The sequence below is a fragment of the Mobula birostris genome, chromosome 3 (genome assembly GCF_030028105.1).
Source record: "Mobula birostris isolate sMobBir1 chromosome 3, sMobBir1.hap1, whole genome shotgun sequence".
Lineage (NCBI taxonomy): Eukaryota > Metazoa > Chordata > Chondrichthyes > Myliobatiformes > Myliobatidae > Mobula > Mobula birostris.
Window position 1 is genome coordinate 176,444,011 of NC_092372.1, and position 17,819 is coordinate 176,461,829.

Sequence of the window (17,819 nt, forward strand, 5' to 3'; positions counted from 1 at the left end):
TGTGAGCAAGATTTGAAAAGGTTCCTTCTCTAGGTTTCATGTTTCATGTTTTCATGGTTTCCCAAGGACTTTTCTCAATGTTCCCAAGGATTTTATTTTTCTGATTGTTTCCAAGGCTTATTCAATGTGTTTAGGGTTTCTTAATGTCCTCCCAATCTCGAGGACTCCCTAACCTCCCTCTCAGCCCCACCTGAGGTTTCTTGATCTCAGTCTGTTGGGGTTCCTAGGTCTCTCAGGATTCCCCAGTCTCTCAGTCTGTTGGGGGTCCCAGGTCTCTCAGTCTCTCTGGATCCCCAAATCTCCTTGTCTCTCGAGTTCCCCAGGTCTCTCAAGTCATTTCTGGATCTTGCATTTTCAGGACTTCTTGGGTCATCAGGTGCCAGCTATAGGGAGGGGGTTCTTGTAGTGACTACTTCAGGCCTGTGCAGGGTATCAGAGGGCATTGGGCTCTGAGGTTTTTAGAGCACCTGAATTGGTTAATTGTGCTTAACAACAGTTATTAATGGTTTAAGAGTTCCTTGTTCTTTTCCTCGAGCGACTCGCTCTTCGTAATGCAGTTTCCTGGTGCCTTCTGTTTAAGTTTAAGTTTATTTTGATATGCTCAATTTCTGTGTTAGTTTTATTGTTGAAGCAGATGCCTGATTAGCTCTAATCGGAGGGTCCTCATTTTGAGAATGATCCGTCTCATAGTGTCACTTGGTCGAGCTACCTCTGTAAAAGCTCTTGTTTCTGTCTCTACATGGAAGTCTTTGGCTCCAGTATTGGCAGGGCACACCATGGCACTTATCTACCAGCATCACTGAAGGACATCTTGGACAAGTCCCTCATCCAGGACTTCCAGCAGACACAGCTCTGTGGCACCTCAGGGCCTGCGCCTAGAGAGGGGGCCCTGTCACAACCATGGATTCAGCAGTGCAGTAGATACGGCAATTGCATTCGTGAATATGCATGTGTCAGATAATTATTATTTTATTGTGATAGTATTTAACTCCATACATTTCGTCGTAGTATTTGTCGAGACTTGGACACAGCAACACTTTGCTGCCTGCTTGCATTCCGCCTTGCCTGAGAAATTGGACTGTCGAGTCAACTGACTCTGAAGACTAGCGGTATTCATTTTATTCTTAGTTGTTCTTTTCAGCCACAGTGCAGGCTTCGTTTTCAATTTGAGTGTTTCAGTCAACGGCCCTGTTTGGCCTAGCATTTATTGTTTTCTTTTCCCTTTAGCATTAAAGTCTGTGAACTATTGACCTGCTTCAGTGTCTCTCACTCTGTACTTGGGCCATATCCGAACCGGGTGACACATAGATAGTGTAGACTGTCAGAATCTTTTCCCCAGGGTAAGAATGTCAAACACCAAGGACATGTTTTTAAGGTTAAATGGGGAGAAGATTAAAGACTATGTGGGGTGTAAATTCTTTTATGGAGTGTGTTAGGTGCCTGGAGTAGGTTACTAGGGTAATAGTGGAACCAGGCAGCTTGGTAGAGTTTAAGATGCTTTTAGACAGACACATGAATATGTAGGGAATGGAGGGATAAGAATGACACACAGGAGGACATTCAGTATAAATTGTCAGCAAGACTGGCACAGTGTCATCTAGTGCTGTACTATTCAATGTTCTTTTAAACATAGGGTGCATGATTAGTCAGGGCATCAATGGGTAGGCATCAGACTTTGGAATAATGTGTGGTCAAAACAAATTGTGTATGGAAATGCCTGAACCAACTTACAAATCTTAGACAAACATTCCCGAAGTATGCTGCATCTTTCAAGGCCTACTTGCACTCTGTTAGGCTGCTTAAGACGTGAGGAAAGCTTGTTTCCATCTTGCCACAGGCCAACTTTCGAGAAAAACCTTGTGTCGTAAAGCAGTGGTGGAAACAGGAGTGAAACTTTGATGAGCTCTGCTGTGATAATTCAAGCCCCCCTTCCTGGGGACTTCCGGCTGCTGCATTTTAGTGCCTGCCAGATGTCTGCTGAGCAGCAGTTCTGTTTAGTTGAATAAAACACAATCCTACAAATCCTATCTTTTTTTTTCCTATTTGATTCTGAGCCACAGATCGAACAGTCTGAGGAAGGGACTGACATAGTCTCCAACATAACAAATTAGTTCGAATATTCAAATGTTACATAGCTCTCTTGAACTTGTTGCATAGATAATGATAAATGTTTCTGCAATCTGTTTTTTATCTTGGAATTACAGAAAAGGCTCTGTTGTTTTGAGGACAAACTATCTTTTGAATAACATTTTGGAACAGAAAGATTACTTACTTAAGTATTAGCGCAAATTCTTGTTGTTTTCTGAGCTTTTTGATCAAATATGGTAAACTGATTAACTTAGCCAAGCCTTTTGAATCCAGAAGAAAGAAGGGATATGTGGCAAAGCAAAGGATATTTTTGTGTGATTGGTTGTGCCAAGATTTCATTGTCAGGGCTTGTTGATGAGAGAATTTCTTGATAGAGATTATAATAATCATTCTGTCCCAATCCTCCTCTATTAGCATGAATAGCATTAATAAACTAAACATTTTGTTGTGTGGAGACATTTTAAAACCCTGGAGAGAAAATATAATTTGCCTGCCTTATAATGTTTTCTGTGTGTTTTCTTGTTCCCTCACTGCTTCGCAGTGTGACGTTTTTAGCTGATGTGTTGAAAACAAAATACTGCGCTGTACAGTGGCACAGTTCACCAGAGTGAGTTTCTTTTTGCTAGTGTAAATAGCTGCACATCTTTATGTTCCTCGTTTCTCTAGTGCCTGCATCATTAGTGTAAATGTGCTACGGGCAGTTTGGTGTCCTGTTTTTAGTGCTGTTTTTATTTTGGCCTTGTTTGGTTGTCATGTGGACTGTAAGTAGTGAAATGGCATTTGCTCTCCACTGCCTACTATCGGCAGTACCAAAAAAAGCATTACATTTTTCCCCTGACAGGTAGAAATTTGGTCTTTTTGCCTCTTGCACAAATATGTTTGCAGATGAACAATATGCAGTGGCAGCTGAAATGCAGCATGTGACATGTAGAAAAAAGAAACCTTGCAGCAAATTGCTGGACCATTTTTCAGATTTGACAGTTGAAGTAAAACCTTTTGCATATGATTGAGGCAAAGACCGGAGCTGTACTGTTCCAGATTTCTGCCTGCTTTATGCTTGGGCACAAGGTTAGATTATTTGTCTTCCTATGCTTTGTATTGTATGTCATGTGGTATTAAATTGAAATGTAGCTGACCATTGCACTTCAAATATATTTGTAGATCGTCAGCTTTAATTATCATTTTGGGTGATTTTTTAACAGCTCCCCTCAGTTGCAGTTTCAACATTGCAAGACATAAAGGAATGCTTGCAGTGATTTAATAACTGATGTATATCAGAAACCTTCATGCTGACTTTTTATTATATTATTTTTAACTTGTGCAAAGGGGCACATTTCCAAGGCAGGAAAAGAATGGATTTTGACTTTGCTAATTGAAAGTGTTTGGTTCATATGGCAGGCCTTAAATAGACATATTTCCCAAAGACCAAGTGATCACTGAACCTTCTGCATTTTTATAACAGAGACTGAAAGAACTAAAACAAAGAGAATTTGCTCGAAACGTAGCTTCGAGATCAAGGAAGGATGAAAGGAAACAGGAAAAGGCCCTCAGACGTCTTCACCAGCTTGCAGAGCTACGGAAACAGTCAGAATGGTCAGTCTACATTAATGTTCAAGTTATAAATGTTTAAACCAATATTACACTCTATTGGGAGAGATACTTATTTTTCAAATTTTCACAGCCCCAAGATACGTGTATATATTAAGATTGTTTTAGCTATTGTATCATAAAAATAATAACTAAATACTACACTTCAAAAAAAAAGAAATAAGTTGTTACATTGCGTGCACAGTGCATGATTTTGGAGACTGTGCAAAATACAGGAGTTACAAATGTTCATGAGTAAAGTTTAAGGGGTAGATAAAGTTGGCATTGAGGTTATCATAGTATAGATATGCTGCAAGTGAAACTAGCAATCATGTATTAGATCAGCACTTTCAAGATAATGGGTAATTTGCAAGTTAATATCAGCTTCCAGGATGTTAGCAAAAAAAACAATATAAGGGTAATTGAGTCATAATTACAGCAGAAAGGAATGAATATTTCATTGACTTTGAGCTAATATACCTAGACTGTGCATTTAACTATCTTTGCAGTCTTTTGCCTTTTATATGATAAAAATAGTAACTGTGCAATATTGTACAACCTTTACATTCCCAATGTTAGACACCTAAAAGCTAATAATTATGCATTGAATATTTTTTCAGAACAGTAAAGTGAAAAGCTCTTATAACAGTTATTTCCTGTTCATTTTGCTGTCTGAATAGCTGATGCCTACTAATTGACTGGTGTTTCAACTCTGTGAGTCTGTCTTTCCAATTGTTACTCATCACAAAAGATAGTTTTCTTCTACATTGGATTTGTTTGTGCAGACATTAGGTAATGTGCAGCATTTCCTGAAATGAAACAACAGTAATCCTGTCAATTTGCAGCCATTTTCATTGGGCAAAGGCTAATTAGTGGAATCAGCCTAATTTAAGCTCATAATGTCACATCAGCTTTTGGAGGAATGAAGGATGATCTTGTCGAAACAGATAACATCCCGAAGAGGCATGACAGAATAGCCACTGAGATGCTCTCACTGACGAGAGTCACTTGGAACTGGGGACGTTGAAACAAAAAAACAAATGATCATTTAAGATCGTAGTGTGTCGTAAGTTCTTCTCACAGTGTGTGGTGAATCTCCGGAACTCCCGATTCCAGAGAGATGTGAAGGCTAGATCATCAGAGATGTTTAAAGTGGAGGTAGATGAGTTTTTGAAAGTTCAAGGAATTGAGGACTGTGAGGAACTGTGCAAGAGAGGAGATTGAAGATTCAGGTTTGCTTACTGTCAGTCTGCAGCACATGAGGGTAAAGGAGAACGAAATGATTGTAACTCTGGATGCACTGCAGCATAAAACACAATAAATATAAATATAAAAAAATTATAAACTACAATGTACAGATAACTGTTGGTTGTGGTCATATATACATAAGATTATTTTATATGCATGGACTGATTGTACTTACATAAAGTGATGCTAGGTGCAGGAATATCTGAACATAAGGTAACTCTGACAGGAAATGACTCTTGGCAAAAAGAACTCCTCTGGGTAGCAGCAGGGCACATGAAAGCACAGTCGGACTGTGGCTGTGTCCGTGTAGGTGTGAGGTGTGAGTGTAAGTATAAGTTGGCAGCGCAAGGGGGATGAAGGATGCTGAGGGGCTGTGGATAGGAGTGGCTGTAATGGACGTAGTGGTGCTGAGGTGGCTTAATAAGTGCAAGTGTTGGATCAGCCTGACGGCTTGTGGGAGGTAACGGTTTCTGAGTCCAGCAGACCTGGCATAGATGCCGTGTAGCCTCCTCCCTGATGGGAGTGGGACAAACCATCCATAAGCAAGGTGGGTGGAATACTTCATGATATTGCTGGCCTTTATCCAGCATCTTTCTTTATATACGTGCTTGATGGCGGGTAGGCTGGTGCTGGTGATGTGTGGGGCAGTTTTAGCCACCCGTTGTAGAGCCCTCCTGCCCGCTGTAGTGCAGTTTCCATACCACACAGTGATGCAGCATGTTAGATGAGGCCAGAGGCCCAGCAGCCATAATCATATTGAATAGTGGAGCAGGCTTCAGGCAGGTAGGTGTTCCTGCTCCTGTCTTCTGTGAATGATGATTCCTTTACTGATGAAGGTAATTGGTTACACAACATTATTATGCCAAAGTAAAGCTCAGTCATTGTGAGATTATTATAAATGATAATATAGTCTGATATATACATATCAGACTATTTATATTCTGAAAACCTAAAGCAAAATAAATTGCAGTCTCATACTATGAAAGTTGCAGCAGGTATAGCAGTTAAATGTTTCTGTCACTGTCAGTTATTCCCAAGATGCAAATATATTCCAAACAAAGCTCAACTTAGTTTTGTAGTGCAAAATAATATTCCCTAACTCTACCCAATAAGTGTCTTGCATTGCAACAACATGAGGCTTGAATCAAAATTAATCAACTAAATTCTTAATTATTGATTACCAGAATGCCTAAAGATATTGAAATTACAAGTACTTATTTAAATAGCTGTCAGAATAAAGAGATCTGAGAGGATGTTACTTTTTGCATTATGATCTTGTTTATTATGGCAAGGTGACTCAGCATGTACTCTGTCTGGTTTTCATACAGCGCCTCAGGAAGTGGTCCCATGTTCAAACCAGCAACAGTAGCCATTGACAATCACGGGAAGGCAGCTGTTGGTGGGTCCATTGCCAAAGGCAGAGATAACGAAAGAAGGAGCAATACCCAAGCATCTTTCATAAAAGAAGAGGCTCTGAAAAGAACTCAGGGAAACGGCCTGCATTGTCCCCCACATGGTGGCCAATACGATCAGTTCGGCTTAAAGCCCTTGGGTCTCTTCACAAAGAAAAACAACCCATGCATCCCCACTCACAAGGGCAGTGTCTCCTTTTCTTTTTCCAAAAAAGCTCCAGTGAAGTTGGAGTCGTCTGCTTCAGTTTTCAATGACATTGTTGAGGAGAAGCATTATGAACAGGAGCCACCAAGCCATAAAGTGAAAACAACAGCTGAAGCACTCGTCTCACTGGTAGGTGCAGGGATAAATAGCATTACAGACACTGGACAAACCAAACAGTCCCAGACTTTCAGTAGCACTGAAAGCAATCCTTTTGCAAGGGTTAAGAAGCTGAAGGCTCTCATGTTAAAGGAAAACAAGGACGAAGCTGAGAAAGAATATCATTGCTATAGTCCTACACATTGCAAAACCAACACAAATTTTCCCTTCTTGTTTCTTATGAAATCAACAGAGAAGGCAGACATGGCTAAAGTGGTAAGTCGTAATGATAACGTTCGTGACTCTCAGACTGATGATTCTGATGTGAAACGTTCCATTGTCCCGGAAATTGTGAATGAAAAGCATGAGAACACAGATGCCAAGAGAATGGTTGCAGCACAATTGAATTCTCCTGCACAGCTGCAAACAAACACACAAGAGGCAGAGGAAACACTGGATCAGGATGCTTGCAAGATGAAAGCTGAACAAACGTTAAAGTTGAATGAAAAACAAACTGAAGCCGTAATACCTGCTCAAGGAAAACTGAGCAAGGTAGAACCAATAAACAGGCCGCACCTTATAACTGAACCCTTTCTCTCAGTGCTAAGTAAAGATGAATCAACCAGACTTCAGTGGCCGTCCGAACTTTTACTCTTCACACAGACAGAACCATCCCTATCGTACAGCTGCAATCCTTTGTATTTCGATTTTAAATTGTCTCGAAATAAAAGTAGAGGGAGTGGTGCCACAGAGGGGAAAAACAATAAGGACTACCAACAAAATGCAGCCGTTGCAACTGAAGGAGATAATAGGTCAAGCGCAGTTGCAGAACAAAATGGAAGTACAGAAAAAGAGCCAGATCCAAATATGGGGAAGTCCGTGGTGTCACACAAATCAAAGAGCCGAAGAAGTCACAACCGATTCAGCAAAAAATCTAAACAGAGATTAGACTCTGGCCGTGTGAGGAAGAGAAAGAACAAACTGAAGAAAGAGGATAAACATGCATGGAAAGTCACAGAGCCTGGATTGCAGAATACTGAAGGAAGTTTGAAAGAAGGGAAGAATTCCAAACTCATTCCCAAACGGCCTTTAGAAGGCATACATGCCCATTCTGGTGAGGAACTAGAACAAATTAGCAGTAGTATTACCAATAAACAGTCAGTTCCTCCTGTTGATTTAATCAACAAAAAGCAGAAAGTGTCAAGTAGTAGTCCTTTGAATATTAATCAAGGATCATATGAAGATCAAAAGGCACACAAATCTAGGCATGACAGCCTAAATTCCAACACTAATGACAGTGACGGCACTGAGGAGAATCACAGAGAGTGTCATAGATCATTTTCTCACTGTAGTTATGAAGATGATTCTCAAAGTAATACAAGCGATTGTCGAAAATCCAGAAGCTATTCATCTTCACAAGGTTCATCATTGAGGTCATCTTCTGATACTTCAAGTGACCACAGTAGAACTAGTTACAGAAGCAGAAATTATTCTGACAGATCCAGTGAATACAGCAACAAAAGCCGGTCTCGGCATTGTTCCAAGAGGCATCATAGGTCACATTACAAGTGTCATTCCAGACAAAAGAAGAAAAAGCACAGCTACTCCTCAAGTTCGTCATTATCTTCTGATGATGTTCATTACCATAGGAAAAGAAGAAGCAGTCACAGCAGAAGTCGAAGCAGTGCCCAACCTAGGGTGCAGATGAGCAGAACAGGCCAATTACACAGTAGGACCAGGAAGTCCAGGAGCAGACAACCCCACAGTCGGAGCAGAAGTCGATATAGGAGTAGATCAAGGCATAGTAGGAACAGACAAGAAAGCAACAGAGGTTCCAGTTTGAGAAGGTCACGTTCCAGAAATACAGATAATTGCAGGCATGAAATATCCAGTAAAAAGCTATCAAGGCACAGATCTTTCTCAAAAGGCAGAGGTTATCATATAAAGTCATCACTTTGCAACAGCGAAATAAAGAGAGGTTCAGGAAAGCACCATGGAATAATAAAGAATGAAGATACAATGCAGAATTACAGCCCCATCGCCCCTAGTTTATTCCAGAGAAATATGACCATTGGTTGCTCCATTTTCCCATTGAAGGAACTCATTCAAGATGAGAGAAAATCCCATGTGGCAAAGCAGATTTTGGAAAATGAACAATGTCAGGACAATGAAGCGAAAACAAACACCAGAGAATCAGCATCAAGCATAATGGGCCTGAAGTCGAAGGATTCTCCAGAAGCTTACTTTGGTCCCAGGCTTCCCCCTTCAATGGATAATGTGACGTTATGGTCTTTAATTGGGAAGTTAACAGCATCAAAAAATGTAGGTGCAAAAAAAGATAATATTAGCAAAGGGAATGAGCCCGAGCACTTGGAATGGAATGGGAATGAAACACAATCTACTGGCTCCAATGAAGAAAGCCTTGAGTTCAAAGAAGCACATGAGAATAAAGTGGCCATTAATCAAAGTTCAACATGTAATGCATCAGAAGCGGCTGAGAAGGAAAAGATTGGCCTTTCAATATATCAAGTACAGGCTACTGAAGAAAGTATTACTCCAGTCCCTGAAGAAATGTCTAATGTTGTTTCTTCCACTGCAGATGTTTTTACTGATAGTCCAACAGCAGTCAAAGAGAAGAATTCCCGAATGACATTTTACGATTCTAGTAGTATAAATTCAGTTCCATTGGGAGAGATTGTGTTTGATTATTATGGCACAAACTCACAGAGTGTTGATGAAATGGACCCTCAATTCAAGGAATGTTCTAAATCAATCTCACCCCCTCTGGCAAGTCAACCCATAATCTTCTTACCGGAAGAAATGGAAAAATATAGTAAATTACAGTTCCAGGCACAACAGCATATCCAGCAGCAGCTCCTTTCCAAACAAGTCAAAACTTTCTCATCATCTGCAGCAGCAGTTGCTTTCACTCCAGTACCGGCATTTCAACCAGTTTCCCTTCAACAGCCTCCTGTTTCTACTGCCTCTTCTGTTACCACTGTTCATCACACTCTGCTCCAGCACCATGCCGCTGCCTCACTCACAGCTGCTCTCCACCCTGGCGCCCATCACCAAGTGATGTCTCAGCTTCACCATATCACCCAGCCACATGTTGCACCCTTTACTTTCTCTCCAATCACTCAAGCCATCATTCCCGCTCACCCCACCACCTTCCTGGCGGGCCATCCACTGCATTTCATCCCGGCAGCAACCATCCACCCAGCCCACCTGGCACTTCACCCGCTGCCTCACACCGCCCTCTGTCCAACACTGTTTGCTCCTCACCCTGCCGCCTCAGCTATTCACCTCCACCCTTTACTTCATCCGCTGTTCCCAGGGCACAACCTGCAACATCGCTCTGGTCCAAGCACTTGAGACAAGCAGCTGAAGTCTACAGCCTACAGCAATTAAAATGTTAGGATGTTCATTCACGGTGGCAAACTTGTGTGCATTCAGCTGCTGAAACAAATATGCTATAACTCTCTTTATTTCAACATTTTTTTTGATGTTTCTAATCTAAAATATCCTACCTGAGTCCCTATTGAAGTTTAGCTTTCTATGAATGAAGTTATTAGATGGTGAGACTCAAGGCCCTGTACATTAGAATAGGTTTCTGTGTCGTAGATTCCATCTGACTTTCTAATAATGATAATTAAGTGGAAGTGTCATAGTGTTTTCCAGATGTTCTCTTCCAATTTGCCCTCAGGAGAGAACAATTCTTGTTAGGACATTGAGGCCAGCAATCCATTTTCTTTATTTTAAATCCTTCAAGCCCTTCAAAATCAAAATATGTAATTTTTATCACACTTTCCACCTGTTTTTTCAGATATATTATCTTTTTGTTACCTTGACTGTATCACATTGTAATTATGCTGTTAATAGTTACTTAGGCTTTAGTTTAAACTGAAAAAAAATCTTTAAGGCATTTGTATTTTGTGTAAAAAAAAATATGCAGAGTACAGTGTACGTGGGTAGAATTGGACTGGATACTCTATATCCAGTGCTATTGTTTAGGTTTTTTCCATGTAATATGGAATTATTGTACTGTATAATGCAATAATATTTTTCCATAATAAATTTTGTTCGATCAATGAATGATAATGTACAGTATATAACATAATTCCTTATGTAAATAAAGTCAATACAGTAAAGCACTATAATTTAGAAGTAAAATTCTGTACTATATTCTCCCAACCAGGTATATTATCTTTTTATTCAATGTATTGTATATTTGTCTTGAAATTTGTTAGGATTTAAATACAGGTGTCTGTATAATATACTGTCCTGAAAAATAATAATTGTGGTATGACAGAACTTGGAAATAAATTATGATAGAACAGACTGACGAAAAGATGTAACGTTTACTGAACTTTGTGAAATTTGTGTAATTCTGATTATTTTTTAATTGCAATGTAAATTTACGTATATTTTATAGCACATTAAAACAACTTTGAGCTTTTATTTTTGACAGAAATAAAACTTTGTTTTTTTTTAAGCAGGCCTGTAACTGATAGGGCAAATGGGCTCCTTTTATATTTAGGAAAATCTGAAATAAATAAAATGAAAAGGCACCATAAAGCACATTTCATAGATCAATGAGTGGGCATTACTGTAACTACTTTTATTTTGTAACGAGACTATTGAGTAAGTTATAGGTTGTCAGAGCCATTTCAAGCCTGACATTATAGGGAAGATTAAAAAGTATTTTGATGGACATTGCCAGCAGAGTAGAGTATTTAAGCTGCAGGTGTATGCGTTCACTGATGTAATATTACAAAAGGTTCAATCATGTAGAACCCACAAACCCTATTGACTTTTGATAGCAATTATATTCCAATCATCAGATAATCTCTTTTATGGGAAATGGTTCAATGAAATAAATGGGAAAATGCCACATCATGGAGAGAGCTCCATGACAAATTAATATCTGGGTATGTGTTTTAAATAAAGCATTGCAGTATAACTCCCAAAACGAATTTACTTTCTTCTTCTCCTCTTTCTCCTGAAAATCTAAATACAGAATAGTATGTCACCTTACACCTTTTCAAGGCATCGGTGAGACCACACCATAATGTGTACAGTTCTTGCTGGCTGATGATAGGAAAGATGCTATTAAGCTAGAAGGGATGCAGAAAGTATTTGCAAGATTGTTACTGGGACTAGAGGCCTTTAGCTTTAAGAGGCTGGATAAGCTGAGACATTTTCCCTGGTGCGTAGGAAGTTGAGAGGTGACCTTATATGGTTATATAAGGGGGATGATCACATTTTTTCCCCAAGGTGACAGAGTTTAAAACTAAAAATGACTGGGGGAAAGATTTAAAGGGAACCTGAGGGGCATTTTTTTCCACACAGAGGCTGGTTGGTATATGGAACAATCTGCCAGAGAACGCTGTAGAGATGAAGACAATTACAAAGCTTATAGACATTACGATAGGTACATAGATGGAAAAGGCCTAGAAAGGTATGAGAAAGCACAGGCAAATGGGAATAGCTCAGATAAGTATCTCAGCACAAATAATTTGGGCAAAAGGGCACATTTTTGTTCGTTTAACTCTGACTCTAAAGACAACACAGCTGAAGTAAGTAATCAATCAATCTTAATATAAAGTGGGTAATATCATCAACCTGTTTGACACTATCAAAGCTAAGTTCAGTCCTGCCCTCATCCATTATTCAGTTGGATCCTGGCAGGACTTCTGTTCACTTTCTACCATATTGTTCAGAGACAGAGATAGCAGTTCAATTGCCCAACTACTTTCTTCAGTAAAAAATTATTAACTCAGTATCTACCAGGAATTAAACTTCTACTGGTCCAATTCAATAGCAAAACCATGTGTTTTCTTCAAAAGCTGAGCAATCAGATGCTTTTTTTTTTAATTCTTTCAGTTATGTTTAAATATTAAACTGGTCCTGTGGTCTCATCTGGGACAAATATCTATTATCACTAAATTCAGTTTATTGATCTGTTATTATGAGGATCATATGCATAATGACATTCCAAGCAGTGGTGATCAAAGATAAGTAAAAATTGAAGATATTATTACCAGAAAATCTGATTTACGGTGAAAAAGAGTAATTAATGCATTTCTTCACTTTACATGGCTGCGTACATGGTCCGTGAGTCATGTTACCGCATCGACTAATGGGTAGCTGGCCAAATATGGATCATACACACTGATCTGGGATGATGCGGATTTCTTCCTGATCTTTTTCTTTAATCTGCTTCTTTGAAATCATTTGTGCTTCCAACTAATTTAACATTTTAAACAGCAGTCTGCATGCAAATCATGCTGTCTTCTGACCTTCTCTCTTGACACCACTGTGCTTGCCTTCAGGTCTGCAAAGCCACCAAATAGCATCTGGTGTAGTTATTGCATTAATCATGACCTTATATATGTACTTCAGTGAAACATCTTTTTGTTAGCAGCAGTGACAACATGGCATGACAAACAAGAGAAAACTTAAGGTCCTGGCTGATTTTTGAATATCTTCACTTTATATGACATTGCCTTCACAGACCAGATGACAGGGTGTGAGATGACCCAAAAATAACACTTGTCCCAGAAATACAACCTTCTGGTTGTACAGTAAGACTGCAAATTAAGTAAGTCAGGTCTCCAAAGGAAGCTGTACAGATGTCCTGTTAAAACAAGTCAAACAGTATACAAAATATATTGATATCTTGGTTAGTTTAGAAAACTCAAATTTAAAGTAATTTGTTTTCAAAGTACGTATATGTCACCATTTTCTACCTTGAGGTTCATTATCAGAATCAGGTTTATTATCAGCATTCAAAGTTCAAAATTTAAAGTACATTTATCATCAAAATATGTATGCTGTGTACAATCTTGAGATTTGTCTTCTTGCAGGCAGCCAAAGAAACAAGGAAACACAATAGAGCCCAGTAAAAACACACACAACAAAGACTGTCAAACACCCAATGTGCAAAAAAGAATAAATAGTGCAATTAATAAAAAAGTAAACAAATAACACACTGAGCATCAACCGCGGAGTCCCCAAAAGTGAGCCCACGACCTTGGAGCCAATTCAGCGCTGAGGCAAGTGAAACCTCCAGGAGCCTGATAGCTGCAGGCCACAGCCACAGAATCAGTTCAGTGCTGAGGTGAGTGAAACCTCCAGGAGCCTGGTAGCTGCAGGCCACAGAATCAGTTCAGTGCCGAGGTGAGTGAAACCTCCAGGAGCCTGGTAGCTGCAGGCCACAGCCACAGAATCAGTTCAGTGCCGAGGTGAGTGAAACCTCCAGGAGCCTGGTAGCTGCAGGCCACAGCCACAGAATCAGTTCAGTGCCGAGGTGAGTGAAGCCTCCAGGAGCCTGGTAGCTGCAGGCCACAGCCACAGAATCAGTTCAGTGCCGAGGTGAATGAAGCCTCCAGGAGCCTGGTAGCTGCAGGCCACAGAATCAGTTCAGTGCCGAGGTGAGTGAAACCTCCAGGAGCCTGGTAGCTGCAGGCCACAGCCACAGAATCAGTTCAGTGCCGAGGTGAGTGAAACCTCCAGGAGCCTGGTAGCTGCAGGCCACAGCCACAGAATCAGTTCAGTGCCGAGGTGAGTGAAGCCTCCAGGAGCCTGGTAGCTGCAGGCCACAGCCACAGAATCAGTTCAGTGCCGAGGTGAGTGAAGCCTCCAGGAGCCTGGTAGCTGCAGGCCACAGCCATAGAATCAGTTCAGTGCCGAGGTGAGTGAAGCCTCCAGGAGCCTGGTAGCTGCAGGCCACAGCCACAGAATCAGTTCAGTGCCGAGGTGAGTGAAGCCTCCAGGAGCCTGGTAGCTGCAGGCCACAGCCACAGAATCAGTTCAGTGCCGAGGTGAGTGAAGCCTCCAGGAGCCTGGTAGCTGCAGGCCACAGCCACAGAATCAGTTCAGTGCCGAGGTGAGTGAAGCCTCCAGGAGCCTGGTAGATGCAGGCCACAGCCACAGAATCAGTTCAGTGCCGAGGTGAGTGAAGCCTCCAGGAGCCTGGTAGATGCAGGCCACAGCCACAGAATCAGTTCAGTACCGAGGTGAGTGAAGCCTCCAGGAGCCTGATAGCTGCAGGCCACAGCCACAGAATCAGTTCAGTGCCGAGGTGAGTGAAGCCTCCAGGAGCCTGGTAGCTGCAGGCCACAGCCACAGAATCAGTTCAGTGCCGAGGTGAGTGAAGCCTCCAGGAGCCTGGTAGATGCAGGCCACAGCCACAGAATCAGTTCAGTGCCGAGGTGAGTGAAGCCTCCAGGAGCCTGATAGCTGCAGGCCACAGCCACAGAATCAGTTCAGTGCCGAGGTGAGTGAAGCCTCCAGGAGCCTGATAGCTGCAGGCCACAGCCACAGAATCAGTTCAGTGGAGAAGTGAGTGCCAATGGTTGCAGGCCACAGCCACAGAATCAGTTCAGTGCCAAGGTGAGTTAAACCTCCAGGAGCCTGGTAGCTGCAGGCCACAGCCACAGAATCAGTTCAGTGCCGAGGTGAGTGAAGCCTCCAGGAGCCTGATAGCTGCAGGCCACAGCCACAGAATCAGTTCAGTGGAGAAGTGAGTGCCAATGGTTGCAGGCCACAGCCACAAAATCAGTTCAGTGCTGACATGAGTGCGAAAAGTAAACAAAGACACATGGAACATGAAGTAAAGAGTCCTGAAAGTGAGTCTACAGCTGCGGAGCCCGATAGCTGATGAGCAACAACTTCTCCCTACCTGGCGGTGTGGCACCCAAGATTCCTATACCTCCTGCCTGAAGGCTACAGGACAACAATTTCTCCCAAACTGGCGGTGTGGCACCCAAGATTCCTGCACCTCCTGCTCAGTGGTAGTAGAGGGAAGGGAGGAGGACAGGTCAAACGCAAGCACACAGCACTGAATACATGTTAGTTTTCCGCTCTCCTCCTCGATGATTTCAATCTTGCTCACTGTGTTAATCGGCGTAGAGTAATGGAACCAACTGTGGGTTCGTCTTCCACCATCAGACCTTGACTCAGCATCCACAGCCAGCGATGGCACCCCAGCCGTACCTGCACTCTCATGAATCTAGTTCGCTGGATCCCCCCAGGAGATCACAAAAGCACCAAATCGTTCAGTCAGTTCAAAAGAACATCCTTAAAAGGGAAATTACAGGCTGCAGACTGAAGAAATCGCAGTTTAGAAGAAGAGTTGTGTCTATACTAGAGTATCTAGTAGTTTTGTAAGCTGTCTGTGAAACAAAGCCATTGGTTGCTGGCACCATCTTGCCATTCACTTTAGAATAGAGAAATGCAAAAGAATCAACGATCAACTGCATAAAAAGACTAATAAACAACCAATGAGCGAAAGAAGACAAACTGTTAAAATAAATAAATAAATGTTGAGAAAATGAGCTATGGAGTCTTTGAAAGTGAGTCCATAGATTGTGGAGTTAGTTCAGAATTGAGGTGAGTGAAGTTATCCACGCCAGTTCAGTAGACTGATGGTAATAACTGTCCTGAACTTGGCAAGGTGGGACCTAAGGCTCCTGTACCTCCTTCCTGATGGCAGCAGCAAGAAGAGAGCGTGGCCTTTATGGTGGGGGTCCCAGATGATGGATGCCGATTTTTTTTTTTGAAACTTCACTCGTTTTAGACGTGCTAAATGGTGGGGGAGGCTTTGCCTGTGATGGACTGGGCTGTGTCCGCATTCTTGTTTTTGCATTCTTGGGTAATGGTGTTTCCATATCAGTCCATGATGCAACCAGTCAGGGTACTCTCCACTGTGCATCTACAGAAGTTTGTCAAAGTTTTAGAAGACATGCCGAACCTGCAAAACCTTGTAAGAAAGTTGAGGTGTTGCTGTGCCTTCTTTATGATGGCACTTACGTGATGGTCCCAGGACAGATCCTCTGATATGATTACACTAAGGAATTTAAAGTTAGCGACTCACTCCACCTCCTATCCCCTAACAAGAGCTGTCTCATGGGCCTGCAGTTTCTCCCTCCTGTATGTCACCTTTATTTTAGCCAATAACAGTGGTGTCGTCAGCAACTTAAATACGTCATTGGAGCTGTAATTAGCCACACAGTCGTAAGTATAGAGCGAGTAGAGGAGGGTGCAGAGCACACAGCTTCCTGCTACACCTGTGATGGTGGTGATTATGGAGGAGATATTGTTGGCAATCCATGATGACTACAAGTGAGAAAATAGAGGATCCAGTTGCACAAGGAGGTATTGAGACCTAGATCTTTGAGCTTAGTGATGAGCTCCGAGGGACAATAGATTGAATGCTGAGCCGTAGTCAATGAAAAGCACCCTGATGTATGCATCGTCACTGTCCAGATGTTGCAGAGCTGAGTGAAGAGTCAATAAAATGGTGTCCGCTGTTGACCTGCTGTGATGGAATGCAAACTGAAGCAGATCCAAGGCAGGAGTTGAGTTGTTTCATGATCAACCTTACAAAGCACTTCACCAATAGATGATGTAAGTGCTACTGGATGATAGGTCATTGAGGCCACTTTCTTCTTGGGAACGAGTATGATTGAAGCAGGTACGAAGCAAGATGTTGACGATTTCAATAATCTCTCCAGCTGATTAATTTCCACAGGGCCAGGTACACCATCTGGGCCAGATTGTCATAAGGTGGGGTGGCTGGGAACAGACCCAAGTGCAAGACACAGACACTGAAGTACTAGGGACAGGACTAGGATACAGGGCGAGGGCAAGGACATGGACAGGAAAACCAGGAACCTGGAACAGGACTGAACAAGAGAGCTAGGAGCCCGGGCTTGGACTCCAAGCCAGAGACTGGACAAGGACCCAGTATCTGGGTCTTGCCTCTGACTCGGACCCCAGAACTAGGCAAGGACGAGGCTTGGCAGGCAGGCAGGACGAGGCAGAAATCTACAGGCTTGAAGCTTGAGGCTAGAGGCTAGGCAGAAGGCTGGAGATTTGAGACAAGGCTAGGCAGAAGGCTGGAGACTAGAGGCGAGTCTGGAGGCTGGAGACTAGAGGCGAGGCTGGAGGCTTCAGGCAGGAGGTATAGGAATCTTGGGTGCCACACCACCAGTTTGGGAGAAATTGTTGTCCTGTAGCCTTCAGGCAGGAGGTATATTTACTCTGGATACTGACACAGAGCGAACAGAAGTGAGGCAAAGCAGCAGCAAGGTCATGGAACCTATACAAAGGAGGTGTTAGCTTTCTTGAGACAAATTAGGGTGGATAAGTCCCCAGCGCCTGACAAGATATTCCCT

At 42.1% G+C, this 17,819-nt stretch overlaps 1 protein-coding gene across 1 annotated transcript in view; it reads left to right on the forward strand.

Annotated features, from left to right (window-relative positions):
- The window catches only part of znf804b (zinc finger protein 804B), a 317,114-nt gene extending 306,946 nt beyond the window's left edge, over positions 1-10,168 (forward strand). The window contains exons 3-4 of the mRNA XM_072252024.1: positions 3,551-3,681; positions 6,252-10,168. Of these exons, the coding sequence (XP_072108125.1) occupies positions 3,551-3,681; positions 6,252-10,011 (3,891 nt within the window). The 3' untranslated portion in view covers positions 10,012-10,168. The remainder of the gene's footprint in view (positions 1-3,550; positions 3,682-6,251) is intronic.
- Positions 10,169-17,819: the final 7,651 nt, after the last annotated feature.